The sequence below is a fragment of the Notechis scutatus genome, chromosome 2 (genome assembly GCF_049901735.1).
Source record: "Notechis scutatus isolate UNSWTSFEM ecotype Mainland chromosome 2, rNotScu1.2, whole genome shotgun sequence".
Classification (NCBI taxonomy): domain Eukaryota; kingdom Metazoa; phylum Chordata; class Lepidosauria; order Squamata; family Elapidae; genus Notechis; species Notechis scutatus.
The window spans coordinates 20889745-20908797 of NC_142010.1; the positions used below are offsets into that span (position 1 = coordinate 20889745).

The 19053-nt window shown below is 44.6% G+C and overlaps 1 protein-coding gene across 1 annotated transcript in view; it reads right to left on the reverse strand.

Annotated features, from left to right (window-relative positions):
* LOC148131896 (uncharacterized) overlaps positions 1-17871 on the reverse strand; it is a 54967-nt gene extending 37096 nt beyond the window's left edge. The window contains exons 1-5 of the mRNA XM_087953737.1: positions 17370-17871; positions 13797-13917; positions 13578-13660; positions 12280-12406; positions 6653-8113 (exon numbers count right to left, since the gene is read on the reverse strand). Of these exons, the coding sequence (XP_087809863.1) occupies positions 6653-8113; positions 12280-12406; positions 13578-13660; positions 13797-13917; positions 17370-17759 (2182 nt within the window). The 5' untranslated portion in view covers positions 17760-17871. The remainder of the gene's footprint in view (positions 1-6652; positions 8114-12279; positions 12407-13577; positions 13661-13796; positions 13918-17369) is intronic.
* Between the last annotated feature and the right edge of the window lie 1182 nt (positions 17872-19053).

The window sequence follows — 19053 nt, forward strand, 5'->3', positions numbered from 1 at the left end:
TTCTGGACCAGAGAAAAACTCTCCCAGGAACAGCCTTTGGCTGCAGAGATTCAAGTCCAAAACGTGGTCAACAAAAACTGTAACTATAAGTCCAATCAGGGCAAGATGAGGTAATTAGTCCGGCAGGGCAAGAGAAGGAATTCCAGATGTGAAGGAACAACAGTAAATCAACCTGGTTGGGAGGATGCCAGGAATGCAGATAACCAGTCAACACAAAATAAACTCACGTTTGTTCCCAGTAGCTGCCATATCAGCTTGCATCTCTTTTAAGCTCTCATTCCCAGGTGTGGCTAATGAAGGGAATCAGGGCCCTTTCCTCCCCCTTAAGCCACACAACCCACATTGCTCCCTTCTCCCTTCCTCCCTGCGTGCCCTAGGATGAAGAGGGGGTGGGCCTGGGTCTTCCTTTGAGCTCCCTCTCCCTTGTTCTACCACTTCCCTGCTCTGCCCAGTCAGACTTTGCCTTTCCCCAGTTTCCTTCACAGCCAACAGAGCTACACTTACACTCCCTGTCAGCTGTTCCTCTTCCTCCTCAGATTCAGACTCCAACAGGGGCATGACAGCATCTTTCATCATGCTTTACAATGCCATAAACAGCCATAGTGGCACAGTGGTTAGAATGCAGTATTGCAGGTTACTTCTGCTGACTGCCAGCTGTCTGCAATTTGGCAGATCGATTCTTACCAGCTCAAGGTTGACTCAGCCTTCCATCCTTCCGAGGTCGGTAAAATGAGGACCCAGATTGTTGGGGGAAAGATGCTGACCCTGTACACCGCTTAGAAAGGAGTGTAAAGCAGTGTGAAGTGGTCTAAGGGCTATTGCTATTTACTCTTCCTGGTCTCGTAAGATACTTCATCAGTGTTCTTTAGTTCCTGCTTTTTCAACAGTCTGTGTGGAAGTAGTTGCTCCTTTGTCTGTGTTCATCTATTTAATACATATTGCTGGGTTAGGAAAAATAGACCTCCTCACCCATCATCCTCTGCCTCTCGATATATGTCCCAAAGCAATCCAGTGAAAGAAGGAACAAAGGAAGATGAGCCTTAGAATATATATGGTGGATTTTTTCATTTTGAAAATGATGCTATTTCTTTGGTGCAGTTGATTAAAACTCAGTGATAAACACTAAAACACGCTGACATTTCTAGTGCTTAAGAATTTTATGATTGTTCCTTAATATGCAAGCAAAAACAAATAATCAGGCAGATAGTATCTAAATCATCATCCAAGTCAACAATTCTGTCCATTCAAAAGTGAATCCTACCACCTGAGTCCATGTCTTCAGTTGGGACAAAGATGTCAGGATTCCGGCAGTTGCCCTAATTAAATCATGAGCCTCGAGCCAAACTTCAAAAACTTCAAAGGATTTACTAGGAGCGAACATGTTGGCATGACCTGTATGAAGCCGATTCTGAGACACATACGGTAATTCACTATCACCTATCACCCTGTTTCCCCCCCACCCCTCTGGGTGTATCATAGTTCATGGTCTCCAATGAAACAAGTTCATAGTTACTTCTGCAATTAGGGATTTTCACGGCAGAAATTCCAGTAGCTTAAGTTACAATCTTTGCAAGAGAAGAATGGAATGTACCTTTTGGTTTCAAACTGCCATACTGCTCCTTCAAATTCTCTCCCCGCCCCCAGTTCATGGCAAGTCTAAAACAGGCATAGAAATGTTTTATGAGTTGACAGAAGATTTGATTGGGCCATGTGATGGACTGATGGATGCAGGGGATGAATCTTTGATTTTCTTTTGGGAAGGGAAAACCCGGAACTCTCCGATTCGGGTTTTGTTCTGACCCAAACCTGGTTCCAAGAGAGCAAACACGAGACAAAGGTAACAGCACACCCTTTAAATGTTTCATTTACGAATCCCGGTCCTTCACAGATAAAAGGCTACTTCCAACTAATTAGCTCCGATAAGAAAGAGCCTTGCTAAATTTTTGCAAGGCTGCCAAGAACATCAGATAAAATTACTAAACAATAAAACAAAGAGTCTCCAAACACCAACTCAGATATTCCTAACGTCCACCAGGCTCGAGTATAAACTTCTTTGCTTTCTGCAAAGAACTGCGGTTTCTCAGCTGGCTTTTATCTTCTCAGGGAGGGGCCATTACCTTGCAGCCTTGCTCCCGAGTCGCCTGCTCTTTCCTTCGAGCAGCCCTGCGTGCATGTGCGCTGGGCACGGGCTCCTCGGGGGCCTCTTCATCACTGCTGCCAGCCTCCACAGTCTCCGAAGGTAGCATTCTACTCCCTAATGGTCCTGGCCCCATCCCTGCATCACACGCAGGCCCCTCATCTGAGTCCTCGCTCTCCGAAACCTCAGCCGTCCACACCTGCTGCCGATGAACCACAATAGGTTTCTCCGGATGTGCCAATATGACAACTCTAATAAAATGGAACTTTTGAGGAAATGCTTGTCTCGGAGTTTCTTGGTTTGGTATTGGCTAATTGGAATGCTGACATTTACAACCATTGAAGCATCCCCAAGGTCACATGATCAAAATTCAGACACTTGGCAACTGACTCATATTTATGATGGTTGCACTGTCCTGAGGACAAGGGAACCCCTTTTTGCGACCTTCTGACAAGCCAAGTCCAGTCTGGGAAGCCAGATTCACTTAACAACCGTGTTACTCTCTTAACAACTGCAGTGATTCACTTAACAACTGTGGCAAGAAAGGTCACAAAACTCACGGACTCATTTAGCAATGGAAAATTTGGGCTCAGTTGTGGTCATAAGTCGAGGACTACCTGTAATTGGACCGAGAAAGGAAAAAAAAATAACGAGAAGCCCCATTTGGATCTTAAGAGAAGGGATTTTAAGTACTGAAAAACAAATATGTGAACATGGATAAGTCGAAAGTTAGGGTTAGGGCAGGGTTCTAAAACCTGCGGCTCTGGAGCCACATGCGGCTCTTTTGGCCCTCTGCTACAGTTCCCTGTTGGCTGATCCCATCACTGGCTGGTCTCCCTGTCACTCCTCGCCTGGCCTGAGAAGGTAAGGGTGATGGCGGGGGATGGAGACTCGCTCCATATTCCAGAGCAAGAGGTGACTGGGTGAGAGTGAGTGATGTTGAGTTGGCCACGCCCACCCAGTCACACCGGTTGTTAAATTTTTGGCTCCCGGTGTTTTGTTTTCTGTGAGAAACGGGCCCAAATGGCTCTTTTAGTGTTTAAGGTTTTAGAACCCTGGGTTAGGGTCAAGGGTTGTCTAACAGTGCTGGCTGAGGTTTTGATAGCTGAAATCCACACACCTTAAAAGTTGTAGAGAAATACTGGGTTAATATTAGAAACAATCCACAGCTGTTGTCACCTGTACCTCCCACCAAATCCTGCAATACTGTATTCTATTAACTCAGTTCATGAAAAACCACTCCACTTATTTTCCCATCAGATAATGAAGGAAATAAAAAAGTGTTGATGCACCATATAGCATTCAAAGATATTTGTTTTGTACAGTTGATTAGATGCCAGATAGACAAGAAACACATCAGGCATGGGCAAATGCTTGGTATTTTCTTGTCTCTCATTAAAATCTTTTTTTCCCAAAGTCTGACATTTACATGGCTTATCCCATGTGTGGAAGGAATCCTCTATGGCAGTAGTGGTTAACCTTTTTGGGCTCCTGTGACAAAAATTGGGTGCGTGCTTGCACTTGTTCGCATGCCAGCACCCAGAAGGCAATGCGCATGCTCCCCCACCCCCTGCATGTGCGATTGACCCCCCGCTACCCCCTTACCTGCACTGCGCATGCCTCCCAACTGATGTTTGGGTCTTTTTCGGCCTCCCAGAGGCTTGAGGGAAGACTCTGCAGCCTTTGGAGACCGAAAATGGGCCTGTTTCGTCACTTCCATTATTTCCGGAAATACAGGAAGCGATGAAACGGGCCTGTTTTTCGGCCTCCAAAAGCTGCAGAGGCTTCCCTCAAGCCTCTGGGAGGCCAAAAATGGCCCGAAAATCAGCTGGGAGGTGCGTGCATGCGCAGTGAGGTAAGTTTGCCCGGGACTCGCGTACCATAGTGTTCTGGACTAGCAGGCTCGTAATCCTGCAAACCTGATTGGTCCGTCAATAGCGAGTCGTGATTGGTCCCTCCGGGCTGATCCAATTGGCTCGTTAACGGGCTGCCGCAATTGGACACTCCAAGTGCGGCAAGCTTAAATCGTTGTCATTGGACGTTTCGGCAGCAGCCAGCTCTATAAAAGGAGCTGCTGCTGCCAGGTTCATTGCTCTGATCTGAAGTCACTATTAAAGAGTTGAAGTTACTATCCGAGGTCTCGTCTCCGTTATTACGCCCATCCTCCCAGACATAACACTGGTGACGAGGGTGGGATGCGGAGACGATAGAGCTGACTGAGCACTCGCAGAATATCGACAGAGCACGTGGCTGAAGTGCACAGACATCGGCAGAATGGCCAGCAGCGCTATACCACCCGCCCCATTTGATCCAGCCAGCGAAGACTGGGACTCATATATGGACAGGTTTCAAATGTTCCTGGAATCTAACAATCTGAAGGATGCCACGTCTAGCAAAAAACGTGTGGTTTTCCTAACACATTGCGGACCCGCCGTTTTCAGAATGGCAAAGGCGCTTGCCAAACCAGCTGAAGTCAAAACGATGGACTGGGATACCCTTGCTCCCATCCTTTGTGCCCATTACGCTCCAGCAGTTCCTACCCTTATTAGAAGACACGAATTTTACCAGAGGGACCAACGCGAAGGTGAGAACATCGGGGACTTTGTAGCTGACCTAAGAAATTTGGGTGGACTGTGTGGCTTCACAAACCTAGAAGAAGCCATGAGAGATCGGATTGTTCTTGGTCTAAGAGACCCCACTGTCCAGAGCAAGATTATGGCAAAGGGAGACATCACCCTCGCAGATGCCATAGCAGATGCCACTGCAGTGGAAGCCACCCGCAAATCAGCAGCCCGAATGCGCCGAGCGAATCGGGCCAGCCGCCAACCCACCAGCGACACGGCAATATCATCAGAAAAATACACATCATCCACCCACCATGAAGACATCGATTCCTCATCGGATAGCGAGGAGGAAGAAGTCAACAGACTCAGGTCAGAGCGCGAGCAGCGAGACCAGCGGGGTCGTAAATCCAATTTTCAATGCGCCGGATGCGGGGGGAACCACCCATGATCAGAATGCAGGTTCCTAGACGCCATCTGTCGTTCCTGTGAGAAAAGGGGCCACATTGCTAAAGTGTGCCGGAACAAAAGAGGATCCAGCCCCAAGAGAAAAGAAAATAACTTCCGACAAGCAGCAGGCACCCCACCAACAAATCGGGACCGCCCGAACAACCAGTGGAACCAGTACAACAAAAACCGGATGTTTACTGGCGTAACCAGACGGGAAGAGGCACATCAGACCATCACCATCGGCCACGCTTCATCATTAGACGCAAAAAAAAATTCGGGTAAAGGTCACCATTGAAAATCGTCCATGCATCATGGAAGTGGACTCCGGGTCTTCCCTATCCATGGTCTCCTGGAAAACCCTCAAGCAGCTGATCCCTGACATCCGCCGCCAGGATCTCAGCACCCAGAGACTTATATTAAAGGACTACCAGGGCAATCGAATCCTGGTTGTTGGTTCCAGTCACGTCCAGGTCTCCTTTAAGGACCACACCGCAATACTACCCCTCACCATCATTGACAGAGACCGGCCCAGCTTATTGGGTCTTCAGTGGTTCGCACCATTAGGAATCGAAATGGCAGGCATCAACCAGACTGTAGACGAAGACTGGGAGGCGGCCCTCGTCCGTGACTTTCAAGAAGTCTTCACTGAACAATTAGGCAAGTACAAAGGGTCCCCCATCTCGTTTAATCTCTGCCCTGATATCGCACCCATTCGCCTAAAGCCACGCCAAGTTCCCTTTGCTCTCAAACCAAAAATTGACGAGCAATTGGACAAATTAATAGCACAAGGAATGTTAGAACCCATCGACCACGCCCGATGGGAGACCCCAATTGTAACTCCCATAAAACCTGACAGATCTTTGAGAATTTGTGGGGATTACAAGGCTACCCTCAACCACGTGTTACAGCAGAGCGCCTATCCAGTACCCGTGGTCCAACATCTCCTTCACTCACTTGGGGGCGGAAAGGTATTCACAAAGCTTGACCTAGCCCAAGCTTATCAACAGCTGCCAGTGCACCCTGTTTTCATCCTGGACAGCCTCCTGCATTACTTTGCCAGCCAAAATGAGGCATGCGACCCTCACGCAGCCCATTTTGGCTGGCAAAATGCTGAAGGAGGCTGTCCAGGCCGAAAATGGGGCATGCAGGGGCCGGATGCACCTCCCCATGCCCCATTTTGTCTGCCAGAGGCACTGCGGGCTGGTCCTTTGCTATTTTCAGGCTGGCCCCATGGGCCAGTTGTAAGCATCCCATGGGCCGTACCCTGCCTGTGGGCCTTGAGTTTGACACCCCTGGTTCAGAGCAATATATGAGATCTTTCTACGTTTTGAAGCTACCCTCGGTGTAAATTTGAAGACAGGATGACTGCTGTGACTGAGGACCTGTCCCCTTTGTCCAAAACATTAGCACGGTTTATATCTCGTATGTACCCTTTTATGGGAAGTAAGATTATCATTCTTGCGGAAAGTCTTCCCACATTCCACGCAGGTATACGGCTTTTCACCGGTGTGAATTCTTTTATGAGAAATCAGGCTGCTACTCATAGTGAAACTCTTTCCGCACTCCGTGCATTTATATGGTTTCTCCCCTGTGTGGATCCTTTTATGAGTAGTGAGAGAACAGCTCTTCCGGAATTCCTTTCCACACTCCATGCATTTGTACGGTTTCTCCCCCGTGTGGATCCTCTTATGGGATGAAAGGCAACTGCTCCACCTGAAGCTTTTCCCACATTCTGTGCATTTATACGGCTTTTCACCTGAGTGGACCCTTTTGTGTTCACTCAGATTAGTGGCACTCCTGAAATTCTTCCCACACTCCGCGCATTGATATGGTTTCTCGCCGGAGTGGATCCTTTTATGGGAAGAAAAGGAACTCAGGTCAATGAAGCTCTTCCCACACTCTGTGCACACGTAGGGTTTCTCTCCCGAGTGCATCCTCTTATGGGAAGTCAGGTGACAGCTCCACCTGAACTTCCGTCCGCAGTCATCACAATTATAGGGTTTCTCCCCCGAGTGTATCCTTTTGTGGGAAGTAAGATGGCTGCTTAAAGTGAAGCTCTTTCCACATTCCGTGCATTGGTAAGGTTTCTCGCCCGAGTGGATCCTTTTATGAGAAATCAGGTGACTGCTCATAGTGAAGCTCTTCCCACACTCCATACATTTATACGGTTTCTCCCCAGAGTGGATCCTTTTATGGGACGTAAAAGAACTGAGACCACTGAAGCACTTCCCGCACTCCGTGCATTTATAGGGTTTCTCCCCAGAATGCATCCTTTTGTGGGAAGTGAAGGAACTGAAACCACTGAAGCACTTCCCACACTCGGCACATTTATAGGGTTTTTCCCCAGAATGCATCCTTTTGTGGGAAGTGAAGGAACTCAGGCCACTGAAGCTCTTTCCACACTCCGTGCATTGATAGGGTTTTTCTCCTGAATGGATCCTCTTATGGTAGGTGAGCCCACTACTCCACCTGAACATCTTTCCACACTCCATGCACTGATACAGTTTCTCGCCTGTGTGGATCCTTTTATGGGCATTAAGATTACTGCTCTTGCTGAAGGTTTTCCCGCACTCTGTGCAAGGATATGTTTTTTCTCCGGTTTTGGTCGTTTGATGTAAGGTATGAAGGAGGGGCCCATTGTAATTTTGTCCATGCTCCCCAAACTTGTATTGTTTTGCTTTGTTGTGAGTTCTACAGTATTCGCAGAAATCTGAATTTCCTCTACGTGTTTTTCCACAGGCGAGACACTTCATTTCTTTTTCGTGTCCTTGCTGGCCAAGATAAAAATGGATTTCGGCCCACTGAGGAGTACAAGATTTTGCTCTTCTCTTGTTTAATTGGTTGCGTTCAGATGTTTCTGGTCCCTGTGGATTTTCAAACATCCCTTCTCCAATGTCGTTTCTGACTGTTTGTGATTGTTTCACAGATGTCTGTTTATAATTTGCACTCTCTGGCCATCCAACTCCTTGGGACAAAAAAGAAAGAAAAATACGTATTACACCTTTAAAGCAGAAAAGGTAAAAGCCAGAAGACTCAAAACCAGGAAGCTCCCACTGGCACTTGAACTTTGACATCGATTTCCAATGGAAAACCAAATGGGTCGCTGAACATTTAGACATAGGAAGACATACAAATGACTCCACAAATAAGGTGCCAGGCTTTGAACAGCCACGCCAGCAATGGACAATCCTAAATAGGATTCACATCTCACACAACGTCTGCAAAACTCTCTGTATAGCAATAACAATAACACTTAGACTTATACACTGCTTCGCAGTGCTTTTACAGTCCTCTCTAAGCAGTTTACAGAGTCAGCATATTGACCCCAACAATTTGGTTCCTCATTTTACCGACCTTGGAAGGATGGAAGGCTGAGTCAACCTTAAGCTGGTGAGAATTGAACTGCCTAACTGCTGACAGCTGACAGTCAGCAGAAGTAGCCTGCAGTACTGCATTCTAACCACTGCGTTACCATGGCTCCTATAAATATCCTCCTCTCAGTGTGACGTCAAACTATAGAACACATTGGGACTGGCTATACACTAAGGGTATATATCGGTCCAGTATCTGTTTTTTTATATAATATCAGCTAGGTTTTGCTTCAATGGTTAGATGGCCTAGATCGGAGTCTTCAAACTTGACAGCTTTAAGACTTGTGGACTTCAACTCCCAGAATTCTTCCTCCAGTCATGTTAGCTCAGGAAAATTCTGGGAATTGAAGTCCACAAGTCTTAAAGCTGTCAAGTTTGAAGATTGAGAAGTTTGAGAGAAAAAGAATTCCTCGAAGCCTGGATTTCCACCAATATGTCAATAAACAGGCACATTGACATCAATCCAGTCTAGCAATCGCTGAGAAGGAAAGAACTCTGTTAACCATGCTCCCAAATGAACAAACAGCCACCCCACTACATAACAACATCCATTCACAAGAAATTCACATCCAAAGGTGGTATTCAGCAGGTTCTGGCCAGTTCTGGAGAACCGGTAGCAGAAATTTTCAGTAGTCTGGAGAACCGGCAAATATCACTTCTGACTGGCCCCGCCCCCATCTATTCTCTGCCTCCCAAGTCCCAGCTGATTGGCTGGGTCTTCTTTTGTTGCCCTGCACAGGAGAACGGAGTTGGAAAGCAGGTTAGTGGAGTGGGGAGGGAATGGGGATTTTACAGTATCCTTCCCCTGCCACGCCCACCAAGCCATGCCATGCCCACCAAGCCACGCTCACAGAACCAGTAGTAAAAATTTTTGAATTCCACCACTGATCACATCCCATTAACAACAACCAGCCGGAAACCAGACTATGACTCAGAAGCATCCGAACAGACGACACTAATTTACATCATACAAAAGATAGCTAAAACCAAATATCATGTCTTGGTAACAACAGTTACCAGTTAACAACATCCAGTCAAACAGTCCAGAATCAGGCCATGACTCAGAAATGGCTGAACAAACAACACCCACACTTATCTGCATCTTATAAAAAGCTATTTAAAGACCAGTGTTTGGACAGAGGAACACAATTCCAAGCGCACTGACGTCGTCTCCTTGAATGGTGATGAAACGTTGGCAACCAAATTGCCAAGCTTGGAGCTCAGACCAACAACGCAGGGATAAAATCTAATTGGCTGCTCTTTTTTATTTAAACATTATCAAGAGTCTGTGTCATTTCTACTTCTTCTGGATCACAAAGTAGGATTAATTATTGGGGGATGTATTTTAACTGTCCTTCCAGTCTTTCTTATCAGGTCCCATCCCGGACGTAGAAATGGGGAATACCAATTGAACTAGGGTTGTTTACATTTCATGTCCCACAGCTTTCCATTTTGTTCTCTCTGCTATTCAGTCTCAACATGAAGCCACGTTGTAAGTTAATCTGGAGTTTATTAGTGTGATATCAGTAGTGAGGAAAGTAAAATGGAATCAAGTAATAGGGTAACACCCAGATCCAAGGAAGCAATTGATTAGATTATATAACACGCAAGAGAAAGTTGATGTTAAAATAAGAGAAAGCTGTTGTTATATCTGAAAATTACATATAGTAAGTTACACCTGAGAAAAGGAAGAACAGGAGGGAATCCATGTTTATCCGATATATGACCTGTGCAATGATTACTCGACAGGTATATAACTGAATCTAACAAACACATTATGTTTTGTAACTTGTTATGTTCTAAAAGTAAAATGTCAAGTTCTTGGCTGGAATGGAGGTTTGTAATCTTGGCTTAAAGATAAATGTGAGAGATGCTAGGGTCATTCTGACCCAATGGAAACCTGTTAATGATCCATCGTGCTTCGATGGACATAACAGGAAGACACAGCCATGAGAACGCGGGTAGTTTCCAAGGACAAGGAAACAGGTGTTACGCTACAATAATATGGGTGTGGCGTAGGGAGATACGTAGCTTGGATTGATTGTGAACCCAGGAAAGGAGCAGAGGGTGTATATTTGAACCTGTATATAAACCCCAGCCCTCCTGGGAAAAATGTCTTCTGCCATGAGAGCAGAATTCTCTTTTGCAAAAGCTTAATAATAAAGCTCTTGTTCACGTGTCTCCAGATTTCAGTTCTTTTTGTGATTATTATCACAGCTGTGCTGTTGGAAGACAAATACAGGTAGTCCTCGACTTATGACCACAATGGAGCCCCAAATTTCTGTTGCTAAATGAGGCAGTTGTTAAGTGAGTTTTGCCCCACTTTACAATCTTTTTTGCATAGTTATTAAGTGAATTGCTTCAGTTATTAAGCTAGAAACATGGTCATTAAGTGAATCTGGCTTCCGCCTTTGACTTTGCTTGTCAGAAGGTTGCAAAAGGGGATCACATAATCACAACAGTCATAAATACGAGTCAGTTGCCAAGAGACTGAATTTTTGGTCATGTGACCATGGGGATGCTGCAACGGTCATAGGTGCGAGAAATGGTCATAAGTCACTTTTTTTTCAGTTGTAACTTTGAACAGTCACTAAATGAACTGTTGCATGTTGAGGACTACCTGTAACTGGAAAGGGAACATGAGAGCAGAAGTCCAAACTGGTTGAATGAGGTTGCATTCCCTTGACAAAGCACTTCTGCGGTTCTAGAATGTTATTTTACCTCAGGTCTCATGAAGTAGCAGCTATTACAAGAAGGACCTGAGGCAAATGTTAGTGAATGGCCGCAGCACCTCCTGCGAATCAAGCAAAGTAATGAGTAGGGCACAATTAGTAGTAATTCTGTTTCCCTGTGATAAATCCTGTGGGCCTATTGGGGCTTCGAAATATCACCGAATGAGAGGACGTTCTCTCTAAGGACAGCAAAATAATTTTAGTCCACAATGAAAACAATAGAATAGAATAGAATAGAATAGAATAGAATAGAATAGAATAGAATAGAATAGAATAGAATATTCTTTATTGGCCAAGTGTGATTGGACACACAAGGAATTTGTCTGTGGTGCAAATGCTCTCAGTGTACATAAAAGAAAAGATACATTCGTCAAGAGTCAAGAATCATAAGGTACAACACTTAATAATAGTCACAGGGTACAATAAGCAATCAAATCATACTAGGAAACAGTCAATATAAATCGTAAGGGTACAAGCGACAAAGTTATAGCCATATTGTCACAAGTGGGAGAGGATGGGTGATAAGGAGTGATGAGAAGATTAATAGTAATAGTAATGCAGACTTAGTAAATAGTGTGAGAGTGTTGAGGGAATTATTTGTTTAGCAGAGTGATGGCGCTCAGGAAAAAACTGTCCTTGTGTCTAGTTGTTCTGTTGTGCAGTGCTCTGTATCGTCATAAGTGCAGTCTAATTAAGAACAATTTCTTCCCTCTAGGAAACGACCAGGTCAACATGTCTGTAGAGATTCTCTGTCATCCAGGTCATGGTTGTCCCAAAGGTGGTTTTTGAAAAGGCAACTGGACTTGGTTTTTCTTCAGTCAGAACTGAAGAAAGCTTCTTGGATGAAAAGTGAAACGTCTTCAAGGAAAAACAAAATCCAGTGGCCTTTTGAGGAAAAAGAAAAGCACCTTTGGGACAACCAGGTCAACATTTCCTCTAATAAACAGAGTTGGTTTTTTTTTTTACTAGAAAATACCTTTCCCACTGAATTGAAGTCAGGGTAAAGATGAAGTCTTTACTTCATTTACCTGTGGAGGCCACATTCCTGGCATTTTCCAGCATAACTTCGTTGTACAGGATTTTTTGGTTGAAGTCTAACAGATCCCACTCCTCCACTGAGAAGAAAATAGCTACATCATCAAAGGACAGAGAATTCTGCAACAGGAAGAAATAATTCCCAATTAATCAACAGCTCCAGGAAGGATTTTCAAGGTCTCTTTTAATTGATTGATCCCAACATTTATTTCAGGGTAAATATGCATTTTTCCTGGACATAGGAAGACGTCAAAGTCCCTGAATGACAATCTGTTCACACCCTATATTTTTCCAAATCAAGGCATGAGACAGACCTTGGGTTTACTATCCACCACAGCTGAATGAAGCGTTGGGAAATTCCTATTTGATATTTTAACCGACAGTTTATGTTATCCCTCAGGGACCAACGTATTCATCCCACAATAGCTATGTGAATTGTCTCCAGACAAGATGGATGGCATGAAAAAAGAAAGAAAGAAAGAAAGAAAGAAAGAAAGAAAGAAAGAAAGAAAGAAAGAAAGAAAGAAAGAAAGAAAGAAAGAAAGAAAGAAAGGAGGGAGGGAGGGAGGGAGGGAGGAGGGAGGGAGGGAGGGAGGGAGGGAGGGAGAGAGAAAGAGAAAAGAAAGGAAGAAAGAGAGACAGAAAGGAAGGAAGGGAAAGAAAGAAAGGAGGGAGAGAAAGGAAAGGAAGGGAGAGAGAAAGACAGATAAAAAAAGAAAGAAAAAGAGGAAGGAAGGAAAAGAAAAAGGGAAAAAGAAAGCAAGGAGAGAGAGAAAGGGAAGGAAGGGAGAGAGAGAGAAAGACAAAGAAAGAAAGAGGAAGGAAGGAAAAGAAAGAAAGAAAGAAAAAGAAAGAAAGAAAGAAAGAAAGAAAAAAGAAAGAAAGAAAGAAAGAAAGAAAGAAAGAAAGAAAGAAAGAAAGAAAGAAAGAAAGAAAGAAAGAAAGAAAGAAAGAAAGGTGGGTGGGGGGAGGGAGGGAGGGAGGGAAAGAGAAAAAGAAGAGGAAGGAAGGAAGGAAGGAAGGAAGGAAGGAGAGAGAGAGAGAGAGAGAGAAGGAAGGAAGGTTTTTCAGAAGACAATTTGAGATGCTATCAATTCACAAATGATATGCAACCCTAAGAAAGTTCCCAGGTTGCCAGGAACTTCCTTGTGGCCAGGCAAATTGGCTTGATCGGCACTAATACAATGAAAGGAATTTGCTCTGGAAAAGAGATTTGGGCCATTTTAGAGAGCACTGCATGCTTTTCAAATAAATCACAGATTTTGGGGAGAGTGGAAATGCTTTAGCTTACCTGAGTTGGAAGCACAACCACTGCTTCTACACCACAGAAGAGAGATGGTCCCACAGGAGTTATCAATGTTCTATTTTTGGAGACTGAAATTAAAAAAAAAAAAAGTATTCAGAGAACATTATGGAGAGAAACTAGGTACAAAAGCCACTCGTTGCCACGAGAGTTATAGTACTTTTACAAAAGCAAGGGAGGCTGTGTTAATTCCCACTGCATCATTACCTGCTAAGTTCTCAGATGGACCCTCCTGGGACATTTCCCGATAGCTCAGCTCCTGAGAGGGATAAAGCAGATCCCCCCATGGTTGAGAGTGTTCTGTGGCCAACAGGAAGGGCTCCTGAACCTGAAATACCCACAAGAAAAGTAGAAAAAGCATTTTTTCTGTCTTGTTCTTAGAATAGAATAGAATACCTTTATTGTCATTGCATTCCACGAATACAATGAAATTTGAAGGCTACTCCAACACAATGCCCCAAACTCCACATCACAATCACACCACAGAGTATTTAAAAATTAATATTAATAATTAATAATTATAATAATGATGATGATGATACTACTACTACTACTAATAATACTAATACTAATAATAATAATAATAATAATAATAATAATAATAATAATAGAAGTAAATCACAAATACACTGTTTGATTCAATATAATTAATGCCTTGGAAAAGAAACTGTTTCTCAATCTATTAGTCCTCATTTTAAGACATCTGTAACGCCTCCCCTGATGGTAACAGTTCGAAATATGAATGTCCAGGATGAGAACGGTCTGTGGAGATTTTTAGTGTTCTAAAGGAGAGTCTGGTCTTCGCAATCTCTTCCAGAGAAGAAAGAGAGCAACCGATGACTTTTTGTGCTGTGTTTATAACTCTCTGGAGCATCTTCTTATCCACTGCAAAAGCATCCAGCATACCACACCGTTACACAGCCTACCAAAATGCTCTCGATGGTAGAACGGTAAAAAGTAACCAGCAACTTCTCACTCAGACCACTCTTTTTCAGCAACCTCAGAAAGTGCAGGCGCTGTTGGGCCTTCTTTGCAGTGGCCATAGTGTGAACCGACCAAGTTAGGTTGTCGGAAATATGAGTTCCTAGAAATTTAAAACTATGAACTCTTTCCACACGGTCTCCATTGATATATAGTGGGAGAGGCTGTGCTTTGCATCTTCTGAAGTCTATAATCAATTCTTTGGTCTTTTTGATGTTCAGGGCGAGGTTATGACTCTTGCACCACAAGACCAGTCTGAGAACCTCTGACTGATAGGCTGTCTAGTCTTCTCCTGATGTGAGTCCCACCAACGTGGTGTCGTCTGCAAATTTTATTATAGAGTTAGTGGGACAAGAGGGGGTGCAGTCATAGGTGAAAGCTGAATACAAAAGTGGACTCAGCACACAGCCCTGTGGAGAGCCAGTGCTGAGAGCACTGTAACTTAACTTCTGTAGCTTAACTTAACTGTAACTTAACTGTAGAGCCAGCAATCAATACCCAGAGAAGCAGCGATTAACACCAGACAAACAAGCAGTAAACGAAAAGCCTAATCAAGGAGAAAAGAACACTATTGATAGGACAAGCTACTGTTTATAAACAGGGAGCAAACCCCACTCCCCTCTAGCACTGAAGAGGTTACCTAGTTGGGTAATGAAATGTTTACAAGAAAATAATTAAGCTCAGGGTACACGAAGGACTCCACAGTTCAACTCTGAGATGCCAGCATTTCATTGTTCTCAACTCCATAACCGTCTCTGGAAGGAGAAGTGGATTTCTCAGACATGTCCTGGGAAACTATTAAGAAGGGCAACAGAATAATTTGACAAAACAAAAAAACAAAATTGCCTTCTGATGACTTACTTAGAATAACTTTATGGTCACTTTGAATGTACACTAATTGACATACATTAAAATGAAATTTCGCTGCACACAGCTCTCAAAGGGTCACCACCTCCAATATACACTACGTAAACATGACAAAATAAATAAATAAATATGCATATACACACATATATGACACAGAGAAACAACACAGTCTAGTTCAGATGTATACATGTACATGACGAGAAAAACAAATCTTGCAAGTTTACCAGATGGATGGCATAGGGCAGTGATCCCCAACCTTTTTACGCGCCCGGTACCGGCATCAGCTGGGCGCGCGCCTGGTACCGGCATCAGCTGGGCACCGCCATCTTTTTGATAAAAAGTTCTTCCGGTGACCTCACGGAAGCACTTTTTCATAAAAAAGATGGCGGCGCGCTTCGGTGAGCTTTTCCGGGTAGAAATGGCTTTCTACCCGGAAAAGCTCACCGAAGCGCTGGTGCCGCCATCTTTTTGATGAAAAGTGCTTCCGGTGAGCTTTCTACCCGGAAAAGCTCACCGGAAGCGCTGGCGCCGCCATCTTTTTGATGAAAAGCGTGCTTCCGGTGAGCTTTCTACCTGGAAAAGCTCACCGGAAGCGCTGGCGCCGCCATCTTTTTTGATGAAAACGTGCTTCCGGTGAGCTTTCTACCCGGAAAAGCTCACCGGAAGCACTTTTCATCAAAAAGATGGCGCGCCCAGCAAGCCAGCGGCCCGGTAGGACTTGTTCCGCGGACCGGTACCGGTCCGCGGACCGGTGGTTGGGGACCCCTGGCATAGGGAACAAAGCTGTTACAGAATCTGGTAGTCCTGCTAGAAATGCTTTGTAACCTCCTCCCAGAGGGGAGCAACAGGAACAGACCGTGGAGTGGATGTATGGGGTCTCTAACAATGCTTTGAGCTCTAAGCACAAAGTGCTTATAAGCAGTATCCTGAATAGAGGGAAGCGAGCTTCCCATGATCTTCTTGGCTGTCCTCACCACTCTCTGTATGGACTTTCTATCTGAGGCACTGCTGCCACCAAACCAAACAGTGATGCAATTTGTTAAAACACTCTCAATTGTGCCTCTGTAAAAAGTGGCCAGGACAGAAGGAGAAAGATGTGCTGTCCTCATCCGACACAGGAAATGCAGGCCATGGTTTGCACGCTTCAGTATGGATGATGCATGGAGAGACTAGTTCAGATTGTTAGTGTTGTGGCCTGTTGGTGGCTAGCAGAGCTGGCAGCAGAGTTGGACAATGAGGAGATTGGGGAGAAAAATGGGCCGGTCCTGGAGGCTAAGGAAGGCTCAGACGAGGGCTCTGCATCAGAGGCAGAGATGGGGCCAGGGCAGGCTGGAAGTTATCAGCTGCCTTCGGAGTTGAACAGCAGTGAGGTTGGGGAGCAGCTGGAGCTGGTTCCCAGCCTGCACATGCACAGAGCTGCCAAAAGAAAAGAACAATTACGAACTAAGGGTCCACGTGTGAGTAAGACCACAGGTGGATGGTGAATGGTCCATAGGGATTAAAAGAGGAGCAAAAGGGGAGGGGGCTTTTGCAGGAAACAATGCATTCATTGCAGCAGTGTGAAGATCTGTCTGTGCATCTCAGAGACTCTGTGCCGAGCCCTTCCTTGTCAGCACTGCGTTTGGAAATATTTACTTGGTAGCTCTCCAGGCTAGATAAGGTCTGTGCGCCTAATTACACCCTTGAAAGACTGGTTGCCAGGCCTTTGGCTGAATATGAATGCAAGAAATTCACCTGCATTTAATAAAAGGGGTTTTGCCGGGACAAAAAAAAAAATCTGCTTAGAGCTTTTTGGAGAAGCCTAGGTCAGAACAGTTAGTTATATGCATCACCAGATACTTATGATGTTATTAGCCTGTGAAGGAAAGCACATTCAGTAACACTGCTTGTAATTATGTTACCCAGAGAATTACCGAGGTTAAAATTTCTCACCTGCTGCTGTCCCTGCTTGTGGTCATTTGCCCTGCTCAAGAGAAAGCCCTCTGCAAGGGCTACAGCTTGGGAACAAGTCTCAGCTCCACACTCCCGGATCCATGTCTCCATCTCTGGAGGCAGGATGGCCAGGAACTGCTCCAGGACCACCAGGTCCAGCATCTGAGCTTTTGTGTTTTTTTCTGGTCTCAGCCAATCATGGTGAAGTTGGTAGAGTCGGCTGCAAAGTTCTCGGGGTTGCGTAGAGTCCTGGTAGGAGAATCCCTCGAAGGAGGGATTTGGTACAACCCAATTGGTGGTTTCTCCTTTCAGACGGCTTTTTTCTATGCACGTCCCAGCAGTCCCAATCAGAGTGATGTTGGTGCCTCTTTTGTCTCCTCCCCCTGTCATGTTGGGTGAGGTCACTTTTTCTCTGGGCAGAGACGTATATCCAAAAAAAAAAAAAAGCCAAAAGAAACCCAAGTGCTCCCCCTAGATCTCCAAAGTAACCTTGTTTTGGGGACCAGAAAACGAAAACATTTATACCAAAAATGGGCTCCTTTTGACATCTTAACCGCAGAGGTTGCTAACCCCCCTGCATGAGAGATTCTGGATCCTTTGATACCCAGAATTGCAGAAGATGCTTTTAGCACCCAACCTAAGAGGAAAAAGAAAACACTTCAGAGGAATGTGAACATTCTCCAAGATATCGAAACAACATTCTGGTTCAAATCTTTTGCCAAATCTCTTTATGAAACCCACTCAGACTTTGAGGAAACCTACATAGCTTCTTCACCAGTAATATTGCACTGCTAACTAGAGCATACAAAACATTTGCTAGACCAATACAGCTCATCCGTCTGGTACCCACATTGCATATCGGACATTAATACAATCGAGAGTCCAGAAATATTTCATGAGAAGATTCCTCCACTCTTGTGCTCGTAACAGAATACCTTATGTCACCAGACTTGAAATTCTGGGCTTAGACAACCTAGAACTATGCCGCCTACGGTCTGACCTAAACGTAGTACAGCCTGTCAATGACTACTTCAGTTTCAAACACAACAATACATGAGCACCCAATAGATACAAACTCAAGGTAAACCCCTCCAAACTTGACTGCAGAAAATACGAGTCTTCTCCAGCACCAGAGTTCAAAGGCCTCCATTCTTTGGTGCTCAGCCTTCCTTATGGTCCAACTTTCACAGCCATACATTGCTGTTCAGAGTATTGCAGCGTAAATTCAGCACCAGAAAAGTAAACACAGATGGCTGAGGCTTCATTTAGCTTCTTTATCAACATATAAAGTAAATTTTACAATACCAGTTGTAGATTTCTGCAAACTCAAACAGAAGCAGACATGTTACAGGTTCAGAGCAGAACAGCAACTCAACTTCAGCTCAGAAACAGACATCAGTTTCACTTTAATTCAGCAGGCAAGCAAGACACACAGCAGAGGAGAGAAGCAGTTTTATTTCCAATGGGAGAGAGCTTAACATAGCTGCAGAGCTTAATATAGAGCCATGCCTAGGCTACTTCTCGTTTCAGTTTCCAAACAGTCCTCATTGGCTGACTTAGTTGCTATGCCTATTCATTGGCTGACCTTGTTGCCATGCTCTATTCCAGTTCATGAATATACTCTGACAATTGCAACTGGGAAAACTTGACTCTACGCACTTTTGTTGGCAGGGGGATGTCTCTG